Source organism: Podarcis gaigeae, assembly GCF_964106915.1.
Source record: "Podarcis gaigeae genome assembly, chromosome: 3".
NCBI classification, from domain to species: Eukaryota; Metazoa; Chordata; class Lepidosauria; order Squamata; family Lacertidae; genus Podarcis; species Podarcis gaigeae.
Genome location: NC_139680.1, coordinates 78,851,610 through 78,875,674, shown reverse-complemented (window position 1 = coordinate 78,875,674; position 24,065 = coordinate 78,851,610). Strand labels below are relative to the sequence as shown.

The 24,065-nt window shown below is 39.7% G+C and overlaps 1 protein-coding gene across 2 annotated transcripts in view; it reads right to left on the bottom strand.

Annotated features, from left to right (window-relative positions):
- The window catches only part of SDCCAG8 (SHH signaling and ciliogenesis regulator SDCCAG8), a gene marked incomplete at its 5' end in the record, with an annotated part of 88,722 nt that overhangs the window by 13,402 nt on the left and 51,255 nt on the right, over positions 1-24,065 (bottom strand). For both annotated transcript variants that reach the window (XM_083732344.1, XM_083732343.1), the window contains 2 exons: positions 16,387-16,518; positions 21,030-21,138. In XM_083732344.1, coding sequence (XP_083588470.1) covers positions 16,387-16,518; positions 21,030-21,138 — 241 coding nt within the window. The remainder of the gene's footprint in view (positions 1-16,386; positions 16,519-21,029; positions 21,139-24,065) is intronic.

Genomic DNA, 24,065 nt, shown 5'->3' with positions numbered 1-24,065 from the left:
CTCACATGTTATAATAAAACAATAAAGCTTCTGTTTGTATATTCTTTACAATTTATATACTTGAATGGTGCAAAATGTATATCCAGTACTGAATCAACTCTTTGTTGAAACATTAGTGCAGCAAAATGTTACAAGAGTCTGACTTAAAAATTAATCCTTTGGGTTGCTCACACGTAGCATTCTATGCTTTCAGTCCAATCCTTCTACAGCCCATTGTTCTTAAAAGTCCTCCCCCCCCCCTTGACCCTGACACGATCAAGAAAAATGGTCAAAAGATCTGGCTGGGGGCCAACTTCCTTCTGCTCCCTCACTTTCTGGCATGCTCCTTTAGCTCCTAGCACCAGCAGAGATATTTACGCTCACACAGAGGGATCTCAGAACTATATGAAGGTACTTGTGCAACATCTATGGAAACCTAAAGGACTTTGCAGTTGTGTCCAGAGTATGCATCCGTTGCATGCAAGCAAGGGCACGTACACACACACACCAGTTGGGTACGAGAGTCCCTTTAAAAAGAGTTGACTGTAAGTCTGAAGGAAGAGTAGTAGAGAACAATGAGCACCATCAAGCATAAGTGAAAGTATGCTTTCCCTCCCTTGAACACTCGCTGTCATGCATATTATGTTTAATGAATTTTCATGCTCAGCATGCCTTCTGTGTCCATGTGAAGGTACAGTACCATTGTACTAAAAGCCCACTTGAACACAAAGCAGAATAATTATACACATGCATCACACAAAGAAGTCGTTCTATTTTCCAAAGTCAGGAAGGAAGCCCCCACCCCTGACAGGATGGCATTTACTCCCTTAGATCAACAGCTAACTGTTCAAATGAATATTGATTGATAGAGAATAGTGCCAGCTGTAATTTTCAGTATAACACTTCCTTTTCCAGCACTCAGAACTTTCTGAAATGTTCAACGTTAAGTGTGAAATTGTCCATGCTTGCTCTCTGCCTGGAAATGAGTATTTCTGGCAAGTTGTAGAAAAATCCCATTAGCTGTTTTTGTAAAGGGGGAAATTGTTATTTCAACTTTTTTAAAAACCAAAGTTCACATACTAAAAATACAGCAACAAGTACGGAGTACTTAAAAATGAGGCAAACCATGGCTCAACCTTAATTAGGTTTTTCTAGCTAAAGAGCCTCAATGAACCAACTTGATGCCTTGCTGTGCAGACAAGCATGTTGTAAGGTCGTAGCAGGACTGCAAATATAAAACCTCACACTTTTCTTCAAGTGGCAGAAAATGCACCCACAGCATAAACATACATCGGTACTGCTACACCTACTTAAAGTACCTATATAGTGCATCACTGCTTTGTTAAAAAACTACACCAGGGTGAATCTAGCAGCGGCAGTCCATGGGCCCTACCTTCAGAGCCATTTGGCACTGTTCTGTTGCTTGAGTAAGTGTGTGCTAGTCAATCAGCAGAATGCTATGGATGAAAAAGATTTCAAGGAGCTTTGGATACCGCTTAGCTGTTCCTGTGCAAAACCTTTTCTTGTTTCAGATGAGTCAAAGCCCAGGTTGCCTAGAGCAGAATTCTAGTTCTAAGATGCTCTGTTTAGGAACATGTGAAAATCGACTTCTACTTTAACATCACAAATTCAAGTACAGTACCTCGGGTTACATACGCTTCAGGTTACATACGCTTCAGGTTACAGACTCCGCTAACCCAGAAATATTACCTCGGGTTAAGAATTTTGCTTCAGGATGAGAACAGAAATCGCGCTGCAGGGGCGCGGCAGCAGCAGGAGGCCCCATTAGCTAAAGTGGTGCTTCAGGTTAAGAACAGTTTCAGGTTAAGAACAGACCTCCGGAACGAATTAAGTACATAACCAGAGGTACCACTGTACCTTTATATTCCTTGTTCACATCTTGCAGATTTTCACTAGCTGTATGCTTAAGAACACCTTCATTCATAATTCCCAGTGCCCTCACTTTTGTGGCACTCAATCCGCAAACTGATGCACACAATTTTAGGAATGGAGGCAAAGAGAAACAGCACAGCTTTCTACCTTGCACTGGGAGCCTCCCTGTACCCCTGTTCCAGTGGGACCTTCTGTGCCATGCTAGGCTGATCATCTGTTGATAGTTTCATTCATCTACGACTCCTAACCTGTGTATGAATTCTCCAAGGCTGGGTTGCACTTGCAGCTGGAGAAGGATCACACTGCCAGTTGTGTCCGTACAGGTGATCCCCAGCTGCAAAGGCAGAATAGCCTGGAGAAGTTTCAGTGTGCAGCATCTGAATCAGCTTTAGAAATAACTTTTGCCTGTTAGCTTCTTCTTAAACCATTAAAAATTATGTGCTGACATTTTTGGTTAGGCCACAGTAGATGGCATGCTCCCATATTCATGGATGCAAATAATGAGTGCCTCAATTCAGCACAGGTTTCCAGTCGTTACACTATAAGCGCTAATGACGGTGATGGGGAAATAGGACATTAAAATCACTATTTCAGCAGACTGCTGCCATCAGTGGTTACTTTAGGTATCGCAGACGAGTTGCTATTTGACAAAAAATAAAAAAATAAAAATACACTTATGAGGAATACCTATAGCTTCCAACTGTTTTCACACACATCATTTCTTCCACCACAGACCTCTTAGCATATTGTTACCAGATTTTTTTCAATGAATCCAGGGACACTTTCCAACTTCAATGGATTTTGTCAGGGGACTGATTTGTAAATCCGGGGACTGTCCCCAGGAAACGGGGACGTCTGGTAACCTTATCTTAGCACATTCAAAACTTACAAAGCTCAGTACTGCTAAACCAGATTAATGATCATGAGAATATATTGGGAGACACTGGATCTTAAGACATTAAAATTTACTAATCCAGAATACATTTCTTTACTAGAAATTTAAAGTCACTACTGTCAGAATATATGTGCTATTACTAAATTTCACTTGTGTGTTGTTAGCCACCCTGAGAGATACAAGCAGAATAAATAGAGCAGAAACAAGGGCGGGGGGTGACACCAAATACAACTGGCTAGGAGGCATTGTGGGGATTTTATATCCTACAAATATTCTACTCCCCACCCCATATTCTAGTATCATTTTTAATTTTTGACTCCCTGTCCCCCGCTAAACGACTAACAATCTATTGTTCTAATGAGTAATTATGGAGAATTTATTCATTCTACTATATTGTTCATCCCTTTAAATATGTTGAACAGTGTTACAGGTATAACTTTACTAGTGCGAATGCATCTTTTTATATGTTTAAACATAAGACCATTTTAGCCCTATGTGGAAAATACCATTCAACAAATTAAGCATTTTTCTCATGCATAAATTTATCCATATATAAAATTTAATGTTAAGCAACTTTAGAAACCACCCTGCATTTAGATATTATTGGTATTTCTAAATATTTTCAAAATACCTGCATGAGAAAATGCATATTGTTGGTAGGCTTTTTCTTAAACTATTAAGCTTAAAATTTGCTCTAAAAATTACAGTCACAATTAATTGGTCAAACTGTGGCTGTAGAAGTATTTCTTATCTGAAAGCAATGTCTGAACATTTGGAGTTTTCTGGCTAGATGATGATGTTACAATATGTGATTGGATGCAGCAGCAGCCTGAATTTCTAGTTCACATATGTGTTTTAGAAGAGCAATCTCTTCATATAAAGTCGCTGTTCCTCATGCTAGGTCTAATGTCATTTCAAAACAATGTGATAATTCTAGACAATTTTCTGCATCGCCTATTATTTAGCTGTCTGCACTTAGGAATGTCATCTTCCTTCTTAGGATTCCCTAATTCTGTGATGAAAAAGAAATCTGCATTTCCAGGAGACATTTCTTCCTTTATAGCATTTTTAATTTGCAACGTTTTGAAGATTCTCACCTGAGGCAGAAGAATGAATGTGCTGGGCTAATTTTGGCTCAATCACTGCCTGGACAGAATCTGAGAAGAATGCTATGTAGAATCCAGAGAAAGTATAAGCAGCGTTATTTAACTTTTTGCTTATCATATTCAGTGCACTGTGTATACCAATGCTTCCTTTTCCCGTTATCTTAGGAATACCCCTGGAAACTCCTGCTCAAGTTAAACACCGTAAAACTAGCATTGAAAGGACAGGAATCCCAGCTTGCCAAAAAGTCATTATCTTGGGTAAACTGGATCCGTTGATCCTCCTCAAAAGCCCAGAAATGTATACTGAAAAGGGATGAAAAGGTCAGATGATAAACGGAAATTGTAGTACCTTATTAGAGTCAATTCAAGCAGAGAAAAGTAAAAAAATATTACCAATGAGCTTCAAAAATACAAATTTACCATCATATTGACAAGATATCCTGGTAGGGAAAAAATGATGAGTTTACTCATATGCAGAGAAACTGTGTGGTTGCTTCATGGACAGTGACGTGAAGAAATGAAAAATGGAGAGTTGATAGCCATATTCCTAAGAGTTCCTAAGTTTCACAGAATCTACGTATTTAGAAAGAAATAGAAATTTGGGTTTGAACCTCTGCTTCCAGGAATGTAGACCATATCTCAGTGGCTACTGAGTTGCTTTCTTTCTCACTAAAAATAAATATCCAAACACAGAATATTACTCACTGTATTAATAATATTATCCAGTCATTAAGCTAATTCTCTTTCAGGGGCATCCAGTTAACTTCACAAAAACAATGTGATATAACAGCTGCTGGGAAATGAAATGAAAGTGGTTGCATAAACAGTAGTTGCAATACTTTCCAGTTCCCAAGACAACAATGTAGATATGGAAATATGGATCCTACTCTTGATTTGGATTGATTGCAATTACCCCAACCCATGGATTGAGGGAAAGCCCAAGTAAAACCCTGTAAATTACTTGTTCCATGTACAATATATTACTGTAAATCAATGGACTCTGGAGATAAGATCTCTTATACTGGTCACTGGATTGGAGTGCTTGTTGCATACAATGACATGTGTTTAAGATTCAATGCTGTTAAGAGGTCATCAATTCCATGTCAACTTATATAAAAATTGACCCTAAGTGTGTGTCTCTGTGTGTATTCCATTTTAATCTTCCTTACATTTGACTGCATTTCAGTGAATTATACATGTAGTTTTTATTTTGACAGCTCTCTTTACAGCAGTAAAACAAAATGTGTGCATTGCAAATGGCAAGGATTCAAATTTCAGCTATGTTTATCCAAAATAGCACTGAACTGCTTCTGTACTTATGCTATACTGCCTACAGCCTTACGGAAGGGGAGACAGATGGGATGAATTTAGCAGGGAAACAGCTGGGGCTTGAAGAAGAGACAAGCAAAAGTTTTGCTATCAGGCTTCATTATGTATCAAGGTACCAGTAAAATGTGTATCCGTAAGGCAGCCAAAAAAGTGTGTGTCATTTGACTAGTGATAATTACCTTTTCTCAACAGCTGACAATGTTCTAAGTAGCATTAAATAGGTATAATAATTAAGCAATAAGACAAGCAGGCACTGCTTTACTGGGGATTATTGCTTGCCTTGGGTGGTGTTGCAAGGCATAAGGCTGAAGGGCAAGTGATTTCAGCCACCTGAGAAATGCAATAATCCCCAGAAATGCACTTCCCGGAATGCCTCACTGCTATTTGAAAAAATGGAACTCCAAAGAGGACAAGATGTTAGGCACTTTCATATTCTGTAGATTTGTTGACATGGGACTGACATTTTGACAGCCAACTCTACTCATATCCAGTCTTCTAAAGACCTTTTGACACATGCCTCATTTCACCATTTTAAATTGCTTATCTGTAATGTTCAACAAAGATGCACGCTGAAAATGAATGCAGTGTACTGGATTTTCACAGTATATACTAAATATGGTACAGGCTACAATAACTTATAGATTCCAAAAAATGTTAAGGATGTAAGACAGTCAGAAAGCTTTGTGTTCTCAGCTTAATGGTTTCCCCAATTGTTATCATGCCTGAACATGTCCTTAATCATCTGCTACTCTAATATGTAAGTTATATGGGTGAACAAAGGAGGACAGTAATAGTAGGCAGGTACTCTCACGACACAGTTTTAGATGCCTGCTTAATAATATTATTTCAACAACCCTGAAATAAATACTGGTTTTGACCTTTTGCTGATTTTACTTCTGCTTTATTGAAAATTGCTTATATTATTTTAAAGTGCTTTTCAACCAGTTTATACATTGTTTCTAAATAACTGAAACAATAAAATATTTGGGTTCTTCAATCTGGAGATTGTTGCACATCATGGGGGATGTTACATTGTGCCTTTCCTTGGGGGAATTTGCAAAAACAACTAAATCCCAATTTAGGGTTTGAAAATGTAAGAATGTTTATTCACATAGTTAAAATGGCTTTCACCATGCAAAAGAGCAAACTTAATAATTAGCTGGTCCAAGGAAAAGAGAATGAAAGGAAGTTTCCTAAATTTCACTGTGACCAAAGTGTTTAGGGCTGTGGCTGTATACTGGAGCTCTGTGAGCAACCAGGCAGCAAGCTTGTGAATGTATGCCACAGTCTGAAAATATTGAAAAGTGTAGCACGGATAGTCCAGGAAACTGGCCATGATGGCGTGGGACCAAAGGGATGCTGGTCTTCGTAGGCTGCCCTTGAACTCCACACCAAACGATCTCTAAGCAAGTAACTTGGGCTTTTTAGAACTCACTGAATGCAGTTCCAAAAATTTATGTCCTCTTACGGTTCCCAACTAACCTTAAATGAAGCAAGGGAATGAGGTATAGAAGGAAAGGCAAGGGATCTAGCTTCTAGCTGAGATTGGGGAAGTTCAATCCCTTGGAGGCACCATTTGACGTAAAGAATGGACCAACTTGTGGGTTAAAGCTAAGGTTCCATCAGCAGAAGGATTTTCCCTGTGCAACAGAATTCCCCCCCTCTCCTCCTGCTTTGCGTTGCCTACATCTGTTGGGGGGAAGTCCCCCCAACACCCCGGAGCAGATTTGAGGATGTCACAGGACACGCATGGGGAGAAGGGTAATTCTTATTGCACTCTGGGGAATCCTTGCTCCCAACTTCCGCTAGCCCAACAATTTAGCTGAATACAGCCATACGTGAGGAGAGAACTCACCCAGTTAGGACAAAATGGTATCTTAGTGACACAGAGTTAAAATGTGGTTTCCTAAGAGGCGGTCTTACCTGAAACAAAAGGTGATTAGATTGAGGATGAGGCTGGACACAAAAGACAAACCAACAGGTGGATTTGCTAAGTCACTGCAAGTGAATCAATATATGTTTCCCACTGTAGAGTGATTGGATAGTCCTTGGGCAAAGATGCAGGACAAGAACCAATCAGAATAAAGTTGACTTAAGTTCGTATCATATTTGGTCTTGAGTGACTGAGGTGTTCCATGTGAGAACTGGAGGTAAAAGGGCTTGGCCTTAGGAAATCCACATGCCTATTCATTATGTTACTGTGGGGGCAGTGTGACTTGGAAGGAGGCTTTTGCTCTTGCCAGGGCTAAAAAAGACTAGAGGCTTGTGTGTGCGCTAGAAGTTAGCAAATAGCATAGGTTATATGATTAGGCATTAGCCTACATTTGGAATTCTTACAATTCTCAATCTCATGCATACAAGTAATCAGGGCCGGCCCACCCATGAGGCAAGGTGAGGTGATTGCCTCAGGGGCAGCAGGATCCACAGGGGCAGCAGCTCCTGATGTAGATCTTTATTCCCTCCTAGTTCCTAATGTAGATCTTCACTCACCCTTTCTTTCCTGGTAGGAAACCCTGTGGTTTGCCTCAAGTACCAAAATGTCTTGGGCTGGCTCTGCAAATAATCTCTTTTCAATATGGGCAGCCAGTCCATGCCAAGGTTTGCTTCCTCTGTGAAACAAGTGTGCACTGTTCTGCTGAGCAAAGCTCAAGTTTTAGCATGTGCACAGTGCCAGCTATATTACAATCCCTGGTTACACAGTATTCCTTCTTTGAGGAGGCCCACATTTAATTTCATCCCAAAGGTATTTTAACACTCAGTTTTGTTCTACACTGCAGTTGCTGAAACCAAAGATGCAACCACAAAATCTTTCTGTATTTTTGCTGTTTCAGAAAAAAAGGGCTGTTCAGCTATGCTCAAGACCATCTGCTTTTACAGTGTGTGTCATTTTGGTTGGTTCTAATAAGGGTATTGTCCAACTGTGAATTTTGCAATACACAGATGTGCTTTATCTTAGCTTGGTCAGGTCAAACTCTCCTAAGCCTTCTGAAAAGAAAACGGTTAACGGAAATAATATAACACATGATGCTTAGCTGACAGAAATCATTCATTTCATTCTTTTTCTTTTTCTGGGGGAAGAAGCAGATAGCAGGACCATGTGAACTTGCACTGTTATTTAAGTTCCAACAAAGGTGGAATTCAGGGAATTTATTGTAAAAATTAAAAAACCAAATGGACACAGCAAAGCAAATGACGAAGCTCAGCATCAAAAAGCCCAGCTGATAATGCAGCCTTTGACAGAAGCAGCAACTTAGCAAGTGGTAAGTCACATAACCCAACACAGATCCTGATCCAGATAAAGATACACCCAATAACTAAGCGATAGGAACCGTCACAGGAAAAAATGCATGTCTCCTTAGCAATTGCCTCAACAGCATAAAAGAAATATGCCTCCAATGGGTGCACAATCATGATTTATAGACTTGGTAAACTTAAAGCTATGTTGATACTATGCTCTCCAAGCAACTGTGCGGAGAATTAGATTGCTTCATAGAATATGATTCCCAAAACAATAAAGAACAATGCATGTTGCAGTAGTAAAGACAAGCAGGGGTGCCAATTTGAATAAAATATGGGGGGGCAGGTAAGCACTACCCCACATAATCACAAGATGCGGTGTACACACACCATTTGAATGGTGATGCCGATCGATTTGGCCTGGCTCCCTCAAACATTTTATGGGGGGAGGGATCTTGGGCCCTAGGAGTTGGCTCCTATGAATACAAGATTACAACTATAAGCAACAGATAGGTAGCCGTGTTGGTCTGCCATAGTCAAAACAATTTTTTTTCCTTCCAGTAGCACCTTAAAGACCAACTACCGTATTTTTCCTTCTATAACACGCAGATTTTTTCTCCTAAAAAGGAAGGGGAAATGTCTGTGCGTGTTATGGAGCGAATGTGTGGTCCCTGGAGCCAAATGGTGCAAGGGGAGGCAAAAAAAGCAGGCAAAAATCGCGCGTCTCCTAGAAGGGAAAGCTGAAAAGAGGAAGTGGCTGCTTTCCTGCATTCTGCCTCAGGGTCTTACTGCCCACCCACCTCAATTTCCTTGCTGTGTTTGCTCAAACGGAACAAAGAGCAGGGAAAGCCCCTCCCCTCCAGGCAAGCAGAGGGGAAAGCTCCTTGCAGGAGGGAGAGAGAGAGAGAGAGAGAGAGAGAGAGTGCGTGCGAGCTGGCTGGCTTGGGTGGGTAGGTGAGGGAAAACTTTTGCCTTCCTTTCCACCCTCCCGTTATACCCCTGTCCTGAAATTCTTAGCCAGCTGCTTCTCTGCACACCCCTCTCGTGCTCCTTGTCCGTTCTGTGTTTTTCCTTCCCTCCCCACTTAAAATGTGGTTAAAAAGCATGGATCCACATGGATCCTCAGGATCTTTGCATTTGGTCAGCCCAAATTCACCATCAGATCACATAGCATGTCCATGGCTACAGCCTGCCCCCCCAAAATCATGCACCCACTGTTGCCTGGGGCTGCAATGGTGCAAAAATGTGGTTAAAAAGCATGGATCCACATGGATCCTCAGGATCTTTGCATTAGGTCACCCCAAATTCACCATCAGATCACATAGCATGTCCATGGCTACAGCCTGCCCCCCAAAAATCACGCACCCACTGTTGCCTGGGGCTGCAATGGTGCAAAAACGTGGTTAAAAAGCATGGATCTACATGGATCCTCAGGATCTTTGCATTAGGTCAGCCCAAATTCACCATCAGAGCACATAGCATGTCCATGGCTACAGCCTGCCCCCCCCCAAAATCACGCACCCACTGTTGCCTGGGGCTGCAATGGTGCAAAAACGTGGTTACAAAGCATGGATCCACAGGGATTCTCAGGATTTTTGCATTGGGTCACCCCAAATTCACCATCAGAGCACATGTCTGTGGCCACAGCATGAAGCACAAAAATGATACATCCAATGTTTCATTCAGAATGTTTTTTCCCTTGTTTTCCTCCTCTAAAAACGATGTGCGTGTTATAGAGCGAAAAATACGGTAATTTAGTTTTTGGTATGAGCTTTCGTGTGCATGCACACGAAAGCTCATACCAAAAACTATAAGCAAGCTAGCTTCTTCTAGATATCAGATGTTGTTAGTTGCCAAAATATCTCCAGGTAAGCTTCCTGATAAAATGCACATTTTAGAACGAAAAATTCCTTCCCCCTTGTTCTCCTCACTACCTAGTGCTGTAAGTAGCCACAATGCACAAACACCTTTGTCTGAATTAAATTAGGTAGAGCAGGGGTCGGCAAATTTTTTCAGCAAGGGGCTGGTCCACTGGCCCTGAGACCTTGTGGGGGGCCAGACTATATTTTGAAAAATAGAAAAATGAACGAATTCCTATGCCCCACAAATAACCCAGAGATGCATTTTAAATAAAAGGACACATTCTACTTGTGTAAAAACATGCTGATTCCCGGACTGTCCACGGGGCGGATTTAGAAGGCGATTGGGCAGTAGCCGGCCCCGGGGCCTTAGTTTGCCTACCCATGCGGTAGAGGTAAAATTAATTTGTGTTGCCTCCCAACATGACCTTCATTTGAGTCCCCAGTATAACTATTAATAGCAAATGTGTAATTTTGGAAATACATCTTTAACAATGCTTTATGGCATACTCATCTGTTTTAAGTTCTCTCTCTTTGAAAAAAAGAATTCCAAATACCTTAATTCACAGAGAGCATGGCAATTCAAACAAATGTGGTACCACTTAAAGTACTTTACCAAATGGGCTGGTAATTAGATTTTACTGCTATTTGGAGTTCATGTAAGGCCAGTACAAAGATCTCAATTATTATTCAATACCCAAAGTGGGTATTTGCTGCTGAACTGCTGTGCGGGATCTTTCTCAGGTTGGTAGTTGCAAAACCCTGTACTGTGCATTCTGAAATACTGCAGCGATTCTACACAGAAACCAAGCTTTTTAAAAAACAGATGCATCCATAATATGGAATGAAGAAAAGTGAGACAGATGTAATAAGACAGGAATTTAAATATTCACCATTAAAAGGCAAACCACACCACTAGAAATATGTTATTAGAAGCAGAGTCCCATTAAGAATTATTACACAATATGGATCTGAAAGTAAAAGGAGGGTATTTTCTGTGACGGTGACGGTAACTTCTGTCCATGGGTATTTTCCTGAGTAGCTTCTGAAACAGAAGCCTGTTATGGGATATATCATGCTGTTCTTGTTATCTAGTATTACTTAGACAATTTTCTTTGATAAATCTGCTAGGATTATGTTGCATTGACTCAATCCTTTGATCTTAGATTAGCAGCTTGAAGCTTTCCTTAAGATAAAACATACTGAAAGTTTGGGCCATGCAAACAGGGTTTTTTGGTACCAAATTCTAATCTCGGCCATGGCAGAAATACTTTAAAAAGAAAAAAATGTATGGCTTAAGCAGAATTTAAAATAGGAGAGTGTGTGCTCATAACAAAACAATATCCTGTTTTCACAAGCATCTTATTAGCAGCTCCAATGTTTGAAAGGTACCTAAGAATATGAAGGATGTCATTTACTTGTGACTTTAAGTTCTTCTACCTGTGGCTGACATTGTGAGGCATAAATAAACTCATCATATGACTTAGCCATGCTTCAGCTGGAAAAACAATGGTGTGAAACTGATCAAGAGTGTTTGCCAAGTAATTTTTTTCAAGCGTGACCTAAATAGTCTTATATACTTATTGTACACAATCCGGTAAATGGATTTGCATCATTGCTTTCTTTATATAGTAAACTAGAGGTAGTCCATGTGGTACTCTCTAAATGTTGTTGTACTCCAACTCCCATCAGCTCCAGTTGCATCGTCAATGGTCAGGTATGATGGGAGTTGTAGTCTAGCAACATCTAGAGGGTACTATGATGGCTACCCGTTCTAAACATTCAGAAATGTGAAGACTGCAGGCAATGTATTTCTACATCATTACATTATTTGCATATTTTGAACGTAAGTTATTAAATAGTTGGTCATACTGCACAAAAGATTGTTGTAAATAGCTTTTTTAAAAAAATCTGTACGATGAAATTCAGGACAATAATGTACCCATTCAGTCTAGCAGTTCATGTGCTGCAAAACGTTCATATAGGTAGATAGCCGTATTTATTTCTAGGTATAAACAAGCGCTTTAGGAAAAACATTTTTTTACAACAATATTCATCTATGCAATGCCATAAAACTGAAAGAAGTATAAGTGTTCTTCTCTTGTGTGTTGGGCAGAACCTTTTCACAACCATAGCATCCATCTCTGTGCAGAAACCACACTAAACCTGCTGCACATGACAGATAATTCAAGCTGTTTTGTAAAGTAATCCAGATCACCACAGGTGCCAGACCCTCACACGAAGACTCTTTTACACACCCCTTTGCTTCTGTCTACATCCAGGCATGGGTCCCAGAGTACAAGTAACTTATGTCAAGATGGGAAAGAGAGATGAACGAAAATATGGGAGATGTACACAAATTGCCCATTTATTCTAGTACCCTATTGTGCTGATTGTTTTCATGCCCATTTGTGTGTACACAGGGGCACAATAGGAAGCAAACCAGATTTTATTGATCATTTGGGAATCATCTGTGTGGGAGCTGAACACATAGTGGTCTGGATCATACCCTAGGGTTTTAAAAAATGAAAGCCAATTAAAAAGTAAAAACAAACTGGTTGTTAATCCACAGCACATTTTCTAAACAGATCTGACTGCACGATTTCTACAAAGTTTGTAGAAACTGTAAGTTAATTGCAACCATTCACCCTTTTACCATTATTTCACTCAATTGAATTAAATGGGTCACTTGAAGATTTAAAGTTCACAATAGTGTTGTTTAGTCATATATACTGTCTATGTGGGAAGAGAGGGGGAAGAGAAAGAGAGAAGGAAGGAAGGGGGAAAGCAGGCAATTCCGTTGGGTGAAGTGCACATTAAAAAACCCACAACCTTCAAATCACACATACGTTAGAGAAACAGCTTCCAGAAATGCTGTGCTTCCCTAAAATGTCTGAAGGGAAGACCACTTCAGGTTCTTGGCTGCCAACACATCCCAGCAGCATGGTACACAATTAGGATTTGACACATCAAGTCTTTATAAATCCAGCTTCTCTGAAGCCAGACAAGATTCCTTCTTATTTATAGTAGCAGGCAAGTGCAGATCTCTGCTGTCTTGTTACACAGATGGCTGTAACATTTTTTTTAAAAAAATGTTAACATACAGCCACTGATGCCTGAGGAATAGACACACATCTGCCCCAAACTGCCAATCCTCTAGGCTTTTCCTTTGAACTGTGGTACTTGAAAGAGATCAAGTATGTGTTTAAAACCCTTTAAAAAATATTAATCATGCACATAGATGTATATAGCAAGTGAAAGGAGCTACATAGACTCTAAAACTGTGTTTTGGAGTTGCACATATCAGGAAGATGATAAGCTAGTGTAATTGAGCAGAGAGTGGCAATTCTATATGAAAAGGTATGGTTTTTAAACCATCTTTTTGTTTTATATAACTTTTCTGTGTTAATTATAAATACATGAGCATGCCTCATTCAGAGATAAGAAACAAGAGAGGACTTAGCATTTTAAAACCCTGTCTGTCTATCATATTTCTGAGCTGTTCTCTCTGCCCTAAGGCACTGCCTTGGTAATGATGTTTCATACGCTGGCCAAGTATATATTTTAGTACAGTGGTGAAAAATGCAGAGTGTTGTTACTATGCTCTAAAAATAAAAGAAAAAGATACAAGGTCACCAGCTTGGAAGAACTTGCACTCTGGGTGGGGGATTCTCATTCACATGGTAAATTTAGATAAGCTCTAACCAATAGGTTGGCACTTCAAAGTGTTTTATTTGGTGGTGTTAACAATGTGAAGAAGTTGTCAGAAACTGTCATTCAGGGGCGTCAAAAGCCTGAAGAGTACTGCTTGGGATTGAAAGTGCCTCCCAACATACACAAACATGGCTGGTTCTGATGTGAATACATAGGTAGGCCTTAAAGACATTGATAGAATCATAGAACCTTAGAGTTGGAAGGGACCCCAAGGGTCATCTAGTCCAATCCCCTGTAATGCAGGAATCTCAACTAAAGCATCCATAACAAATTGCCATCCAACCTCTGCTTAAAAACCTCCAAGGAAGGAGAGTCCACCACTTCCTGAGGGAGACTGTTCCACTGTCAAACAGCTCATACTCTCAGAAACTCCTTGCTGATGTTTAGTAAGAATCTTCATTGGTTTGGGTCCTAGCCTCCAGAGTAGGAGAAAACAAGCTTCTTCCATCTTTCATATGACAGCCCTTTAGATATCTGAATATGGCTGTCTCCTCTTTCCCAGGCTAAACATACCTAACCTCCTCAATTGTTGCTCATAAGACTGGTTTCCAGGCCCTTTATCATCTTGGCTCCCCTACTCTACACACCTTCCAGCTTGTCAACATCCGTCTTAAATTGTGGTGCTTAGTACTGGACACAGTTCTCTGTGTGTGGTCTGACCGAGGCATAATAGAGTGGTACTATTATTTCCCTTAATCAGAACACTAGATCAAGCCATGAAAACTCCCTGCATTGCTGTCAACAGAATTCTCTCCATTCAAAAATGGTAATAACCTTCTGAATTATTCCACTAGGTATCTGTGGGGGATTCACTGGGTAGGAGAAAGTCCTACTCCTTCTCCTCAACAAACCTGAAGAAAGAGAAAGGTCTGAATCTCTCTTTCTGTGAACAGAAAAGACAGACACTCAAGATTCCACATCAACTCACTGAGACAAGCAGAAACTGAGATAAAGCCACTCTGAGGGTCCTTTGAGATTGAAACTGTGGGACATGACATGAAGAAAACAATAAAGCAGGAAAGTCTCCTCTGGCATCCAGTTGAGTCCCTCCTTTGAGAAAATGGTAGTTTAGCAGAGAATGGATGTATAAGGAAACAGTCCATAATGTAGATAAAATTACCAAATCAGCAAATGCAAACACGTTGCCATTTATAAAGCATTTGACTCCTAAAATGCAACTTAATAGATTCTGATATGAATATTACCAAGGGGACTGGAAATTGGGCCAAAGGATTATAAACGACAAGATTCATAAACAGCAAGTAAGACATTTAGAAATTCAGCGAGAGGAAAGAAACAGAGAAGTGGCATTTCTTAAGCAGATGTAGGGGTGATTGCAGATGGCATGTTAGAGAAGGTCAGCTGCCTCTGAGGCAACAAGCAAGAGCTTTGATTTGCAACTGAATACAAAGCGGAATCACGTGAGATGGGAGAGAATAGCCTCCATCAGAAAAATTTCAAGTGCTCTACAACTTTTCAGCAATGACTGCTCTGTAGTATTACATTAGGTCAGATGTAACCATACAAATTACCACCTCTCTCTCAGCAAGAGGAACATGGGAAACGAAGGAGACTTGACTCCACTCCCTACTCCGTTATTACTAAGGAGAGTGTGGCATCTAGACCTAAAATCAAAATCAATGCTAGCCTCTACTGGGTAGGGAGCTAAAATACATTCTATGTTCAAATATTTTATTTAAAAGGTAACTGCTGTTCTGTTGATATTTAAATGAGATTTCAAGTTTTACGGATAAGGAAGTAAAAAAGGTTTAAAATAAAAGCCAGTGAAAAATATGCCAATTAATGAAGGATTAGGACACAAACATACTTGCTGCTTAAATAGGACACAAGCTTATTTAAATAACATATATTTAGACCGTTCATATGAGTGTCAGTGCAGACAATATAAACAGCCTAAAATTGTCTGTGAAATTAACTGGGGTTTTTTTTAAGTGCATGTTTAATATAGGGTGCATGAGTGGTACCTCGGGTTCCATACGCTTCAGGTTACAGACTCCGCTAACCCAGAAATAATGCTTCAGGTTAAGAACTTTGCTTCAGGATGAGAACAGAAATTGTGCTCTGGCGGCACAATGGCAGCAGGAGGCCCCATTAGCTAAAGTGGTGCTTCAGGTTAAGAACAGTTTCAGGTTAAGTACAGACCTCCAGAATGAATTAAGTACTTAACCCAAGCACTGTAATGCTTAATATACCATGCATGTGTATTGAAACAATACCCAGAATATTTACACAATGAAACCATAGTCGAAAATAGTTTGGTCTTGTTCCTGAAACTTAGGAACATGCACATCAAAGGAACCACAAGGTTTGTTATAGTAGACCCACATAGGGATAAATTACTAAATCCTCCTACCTTTGCTTCATTTTCTCATGCATCCTTCCATGTTGGATACACTGCTCCTCCAATTCATCATTCCTTTTCAGCATTTTCTCAAGTCTGTCATGGACATATTCATTTTCCTGAGTAAGCTGGCTGACTTCAGACCTGGAGAATTAAGCACACTGATGATGGATGTTGCCAGATTTTATCCTGCAGTGTGCAACCACCTTAACAAAAGTCCAGTATACATCTGCATGGGAAGCGTCTTACTTACTTTTAAAATTAAAATAAGTAGTATTGCAGCAGTTGGCTTAAAAATTATATGGATTTTTTTTTGGCAGATGGGTTACAAGAAAGATTGCTATTAGTAATGCATGAAACTCACCTTATACAATACTATACATTCTTTGATATGAACCACCAGGCAAGAAGAGGATATTATAAAGCTATTGCAAAACTGCAATCCTAAATATTTAATGGGAAATAATTTCCACTGAACTCTGTGAACTTACACCTCCATAAATGCACAAGAAATGGACTGGACACTGTAAGAAGTCCACACTACAAAAAGGCTTTATACAAATGTTAATAAAACACTACAGGCAAATAAATTGATTTCTACAGATTTGTTCAACATAAAGCATCTCTTTTCTTTTCTCATCATCTCTTTTACCTAACAAAATTTATATACTGCTGGAGAGTAACAAAACCTCTAAGCAGTTTCTAAGAAATATTAACATTATCCATAAAGACAGTTAAAATAAGCAGTAAAAAAAAAAAAGATTAAAACACATCAGCACCTAGATGTCTAGAAATACTTGCCTAAACAAAAATGTTTTAAGCAGGCACCAAAAAGAACATCGTGAATGTCTCTACCTTATGCCCTTAGGCAGGAAGTTCCAAAGCGTAGGTACACCCAGAATAAAAGAAAGATTTCATAGAAGGGCAGAGCAAGTATTGTGTGGCACCTGTAATAGTACCAGTTTCACAGATGAAAGAAGTTGAGTGGTCACATGCTGGGCAAGGCGATCCCATGCCATTAAGAGTTTTATGTAACAACAGTAACACCTTGAACTTGAGCTGGGTTCAACCAGCACCTCAGCAACCAGCAGAGTTGTTATATGCTGCAGCAATCTGCATTAGCAGCAGTTTCCAGGTCAAAGACAAGGGAAACCCCACATAGAGTGCACTGCAGTAATCCAGTCTTGAAGTCACCAGTACCTGAACTACTGTGGCCAAGTTTTCCCAGTTCAGAAACAGTCATAGCTGTCATACCAGGCAGAACTGGTAAAAGTGGCTTCTGGCTACTGAGGTTACTTGGGCCCCCAGGGACAGAGCTGGGTCCAACCGATTAATTGCAGAAGGGATTCCGTGGGTAAAGTCTATCTTAGGACTCTAGGTTTTGCTACTAGCCCAACAAGCTTGTCTGAATTCTAAGCAGAGCAATGGAAATAGTATGATTGCAGTAGTATTGCAAAATAAAACATCAGGAAGCCCCTGTAAATCTGATGCTGTCAAAAAGCTGCACTATCCTTTAAATCAATTCAACATTTAGGATACGTACAAAGGTGGCTCATGGCCAGCTTTCTTCCTCCAACCTTTGGTAGGCTGCATAGAAATTCCAACCTAGATGCTTTGTCCATTAGAATGGTTTTTTTTCATTTCTCACGAATCTGACCATTTCATAGTATTATAATTAAATGTGAGGTAGGTTCTATTGATTTTAATTGAAAACTCGATAATTCAGAAAAGGGGCTGAGTATCACTGCCGTAGTAGTTTTTTTCAGAATGTCTGGCATTCTGATTCTCTACCTTGGGCAAATGTTTTCCTCACAGTGCTTCAGTGTAATGACTGCCGTCTTCTAATAGAGCACCAATCAAACATGCAGAAAAACAGTTCAACCGGGTGCGTGTTCTTTACTTCAATTAAACTCACACAGTTGGATGCCTACTGTTGCCAAAATGGTAATATAATTTATCCATTATAGTCAAACAGTAAAACTACACTAAAAGTCATTTAACAATATTTATAACACCATAAAATATAGTGTTAAAATATATGGACAGCAATATGCACTGAAATGGTAAAATTTGTTTCTCATCATCAGTGATTAAAAACAGGATCATTTCTCTAGCTTCAATACACTCAACCCTAGTGACAGATTAGAATTCAAATCTTAATGATCAATTTACAATTAACAAGATAGAAGTGAAACAAATTAAACCAACCATTATATATAATGAGGCCCAATGGACTCCCATTGTTGCCCTTAATTACAAAACGCAAATCACAAATACACAATGGGTAGTGTCAAGCATCAATCCACAAGCCTCAAACTTTGGGACAACCCAAAAAGAGGGTAAGCAAAATTATACCGAGAACACTGTACGACTGTACTTTTACATTTGCATGTGTACACAGTGTCAACTGTGCAGCTTGAGGGGAGTAAATCAAGCACTTCCAAGATCCGCCCATATATGTAGGGAAATTTTCGCTCATTACAATTTTTATTATTATAGATTCTACACACCAATTACGCCTGAAGGCTAGCTTTATTAATGCATTACTTAAGGTAATATCCGAACACAGTAAAGCATGTTTGCAACCCACTTCCATAACGTAAATTCATCTTCAGGCAACCTAAGTATATTCAACAGAAGACCTCAAAATGTTTTATGCATCTTTAATTCCAATCCTAGGCAATCTTACCCAAAGCAAGTGAGTATTTAATAGGCATTAATTTGTGAAGCTCAATCAGAAAAATGGTGAGACCTGTGATTGGGGGGGAGGGGAAATCACAAAACCTATCTATCTGTACTACACTACAAATAATTGGAAAAGGGCTTTTCTTTTTGAAACTTCGTGGCAGAAGCTACACAATTGCTGAAAAAAACTAGCAAGCATTTAAGAATCATCTCTTAGGCCTGCTCCAAGCTCTGGGTGTCCATGGGTGCCCTGTATAGTTTGAAGAAAGTGTTGTGCTAATGCCAACAGCTACAGAGCAAATAGGTACAAACCCAGTCAGCATTCAGAGAATGTATCTGAAGAAGTGTGCATGCACACGAAAGCTCATACCAAGAACTAACTTAGTTGGTCTTTAAGGTGCTACTGGAAGGAATTTTTTTTGTAGAGAATGGTTGGTTAAGGAGCAAGTGTAAACAATTACAATTCAATATATATCATTTAACTGGAGAAATGAAACTCACCATATTGTCTCTCAATTAGAAAGCGAAATGCTCTTTCAACAATAGCACACTATTATAACCACGTGAGTCTTCCATACAAATCAGAGTTTGGGGACAGATCTCAACACAGACTACTTGAAGAGAAGGGCATCTTTTACTACATTCTGAAGCATATTAACAAATGTCTGGGCTTCAGGCCCAAAGCTGGGTCTACTTCTTACTTCTTAGGAGTGTTGGTGAGGTGCCATATCCCAAGCCAGCTATGCTGGAGGCAGAGAGGAGAGGTGGAACAAGGCAAGCCCAGAAGGAGGTTAGGCTTCTGTTTGTCAAGATAGGCCATAGTTTATTGTGATGCCTCAATGCAGCCAATACATTTGGCATTTATCAAATATAAGCACCTACTTTTTGCAAGATGGGATTATATGTTCACCAAGAAGTGGGCAAAGAGGAAAGGGATATGTACCTCAAAGGCACCACTATATAAGATTTGATTTAAAGATGTGTCAGCAGTCTATGTAGTCTTTATCATGTCTGAATACAGTTACCACATGCACCTGTCCACATACATGTTGCTACATTAGTGCCACAGGTATATTAACACTAATTGTGTATAAGCTGGGCATGCGGTAAGTAGCTCTAATGTGACAGGTGTGTGAATGTGATATTTGTCTGAGGGCTTTCCTGTGGCTCACACTACATTAAAAGATCAAGTTACTGTATCCTAAGACCTAGGTGAACAGAAATGGAAAAAGAAAGTAGTCTGCCCACATTGGTTGTGTACAGGGGAAGCAGGTTGCTTGAGGAGAAATGGGAACATGCTGCCTCCCTCACTCCCCCCCCCCCCCACTGCTGCCACACCGCTGGTACCATGGCTCTCTTACCTGCATTGTGCAGTGGCATCCACAAAGCACTGACAGCAGTGCCAGCTTCCAGATAGATTTTGCCAAAATCTTGCGAGACCTTGTGCACTCGTGAGATCTTATAAGATTTTGGCAAGATCTCCTTGGAAACCAGTGCTGGTGGTGGTGGAGGTGAGGCAGGTGCTGCCTCTTAGGCTTCTACCATTCGAGGCAGCTGCCTCACCTTCAGAGGCAGAGCCAGCATGCCATGCACCTGGGGGCAGGGCTAGCAGCCAGCAGGGATGAAGCGTGCCACCAGCGTCCCGGGGTGTGTGTGCCACAAGCGGCTCAGGGGGATGGAGCGGCGATGTCACCCCCCCCTTCAGGAAAGACACCTGGGGCAGACTGCACCCACCTTCATCTGCCAGTGCTCACCCTTACCTCACCACTGGGGCAGACCTGGTTGTGTATGTGATTTTGTTCACATTTAATGTATATGTTGAGGAATATGGAAGACTAGAAACATAATACTAAAACTGAACTATGTAAGTGCTGTAAAAATGGCTTATCAATTCACAAATTTCTATTAGCTAATCGTAAGTCGTAAGCCTGCAAGTAGCTCTGTGTACAAAGAGTAAAAATGTTGCCTACCTGTTTTTTTCTGTCATATCTTCAAGCTTTTTTGCCAACGTGCAGCACTCTTCTTTTAATTTTGATAAGAGTGCATTCTGCGAACTCAGCAAGGAATCCAGTTCATTAACTAGAAAGCATACATTAAAAAATGTGCATATGTTATATTCTACGTATACAAAGTTTGAAATGTAATACAGGACATTTTAGAAGGAACATTTTAAAGTGTTATATTAACGCTAGAACCTAGTTTTCAATTAAAGAAATTGACATCTGAATCTCTATGGAAAGTCATAATACTAAAGTCCCTTCAAAAGTGGTAAGAAAACCACACGCTCAAGCCTGTTCCTGAGCATCTTGATCTAACTTGCCCGTGACTAAATCTGTGTGAGAGAAGTCCCCTACCAATTTTTTTTGTCTCCCCCTTCCCATTTTAACGTTGCTTCAAACTTGAGCTGTAGTGAAACACCCTGAAATCCCAAGAATAGGGACTGTGATTTTTGCGGGGAGGTTTGAGGGCTGAAATGGTTTGTGCTCCCTTTTTTTTTGAGGGTTTGGTGGCAGTAGCTATGGTCATGATGGATGGAATTCAATTTTACTCAGAGTAGACCTATTAAAATTAACAGGCCCAATTAAGTCATGTCCATCAATTTCAGTGGGTCTGCTGACAGTTGAATGCCATTCCAATTTCCAGTGGTGGTCTGGCCACCATGCTGCCTTCCCAGAGTACCTCTGGAATGACTTAGTGAGGACAATGCACTGCTTCTACTGTTTTAAACAAAGGAAAAATACAGAGCAAGCTCCTGCAATGATAAGACCATCATCCCCCACAAACCCCTCCCCCAAAACAACCCAACATTTTGGAGCTCAAGAAAAATAACCAAAATTTATTCCCGGCTCCAATCCATCCCTGGTGAAAGGGTCGGTGAACGTGGAGAAATTTACCATCAAAACTAGTTCAAACTGATAAAATTCCTACATGGAAAGTAATTCTGTGTATGAAACAGGATGCATATATATTGTCACACATTACACACTTTCCAGCAGTCCTAAATGTAATGGATTTTAGGAGAAATTACAATGACTAAGTGTTCTGTAGTTCCACATGAATCTTATGAGCAGTTTCACAGCAGATAATCATTAACATGTTCATATTATGGTCTGTCACTATATACTGTTCTATAGTACTACAAAGATTATTCCAGTGATACCAAAACACATTCCTCTTTTGATTGCTAAATTCTTTTATATGGTCCCTTGCCAAGGACATCAGCATAGCACCAAACTACAGTGGTCTAGAGGTCAAATACCTGACCTTAGAAAATATATTTCATGTTCTACCAGCTAATGTAATCAAAGTAACTTCCACATGAGATAGACAAAAGCTATCATTTGAGTCATATTAGTTTGCTGGATGGATCACAGAATATGCGGAAGTATATTTGAAACATTCATTAAGGAGGACTTGTACAGCACAATATAGATGTCTTTAAGAGAAAACTGAAGGTACAGAAAGTTGGTATGAAGACACCATAACTTGACCAATCTTCAGAAAGTGCATATATAATATTTTCCTTATATGTAACTGAAACTATTAACTGAACAGCTTCTTGCAGTTGTTAGCCAACAGCTCCAATTTACTGTAGACATGGGAAACACCGGAAAATGGAGACAATATATGTGAAAAAGGCCAGGGGTATAGGTTGGGGTGGGGGAAGAATTGAGCTTTGAAATTTTGTACCTCACAACATAGCAAAAATCTTGAATTTTTCAGTTTTAAATTATTGAAGTTTTTAATTCACTAATTCATGAAATGTCAAGGGGAAATATGGAATACCGCAAGCACTATGATCAGACCTCTATATGAAAAACAAACCAAACCAGAGTATTCAATTAAATAGTAGATAAAATTCTAGTTCCTTCATCTGTGAAGCAATTTAATATAATTGCATTTGAGATGAGATATTTGTGTTCAATATGTCTTAACTTTTCCTTTCTTGTTATTCATATTAGAAATATCAATGGACACAAAATACTATTCTCCAAAGCAAGCAAATTAAGTGAGATCTTACAGATAAGGAAGGAAAAAGTAAATGACAACTTGTTCTGAATATCTATGCCAAGTCACAGCTGCTTATACGCAGAAGTGCTGTATAGAATGCAGAGAGATGCCACAAATAGTCCCTTTCCCTTAATACACTTGTGTAGAATGGAGCCATAAAGCAAATAATTACATTCATTTTTAGCAAAGATTGGCCTGCTAGGATTGGTGTCACTGCTGCATAATTCAAACAGAACACAGTTTGAAACTGAGATGGCTGTCAGTTCAGTGTTGAGCTAGCAATCCAGGCTAGCAAAGGATGTTAAGAAAGGCAAGATAATCTTGTTCTAAGAATGGTATACTCTGAGAAGCATCCCAGGAGCTAGACAAGATCACACATGTGCTCCAGGGCTATGCAGCTAGTCACTGAGTACCTAAGCAGAAACTGTGATTGCCAGGACAAGAAATTTCTCTGAACAATGAAAGGACAAATTGATTCATCATTCAATCAATCAATATTTATCTAAAATTTCAATATCCTGCTCTCTATCACAGAAACCAAAGCAGCTTATAACAATGAGATGGTATTATAATTATCAATAATATTAAAACAAAACCAGCAGCATAAAACAGTAATAGTCTTATAAATTGTAAAATCACCAGCACCATATTCCCTCAAAAGGTGGATAACATAACCACAATGCAGCATCAAAAGACTAAAATAAACTAAATAACTACACACACACTGCACCATCACCAAGGGCATTCTAAAAAGCCCTGAAAAGTGAGCAATGTTGGGACCAGGCACATCTCCAGGGAGAGATCATTTCAGAGATGGAGTGCTACTACAGAGGCCTCTTTCCATGCCATCACACTATGCAGTTTACTAGACAAAGGGACAATGGGAAGGACTGCAAATTTAGGTAGGCACCTATAGGCAAAGGTGCTCCTTTAGATATTTGGGTCTCAAGCTGTTTTAAGTTTTATACTGCAACATTAATATCTGGAATTAGGCT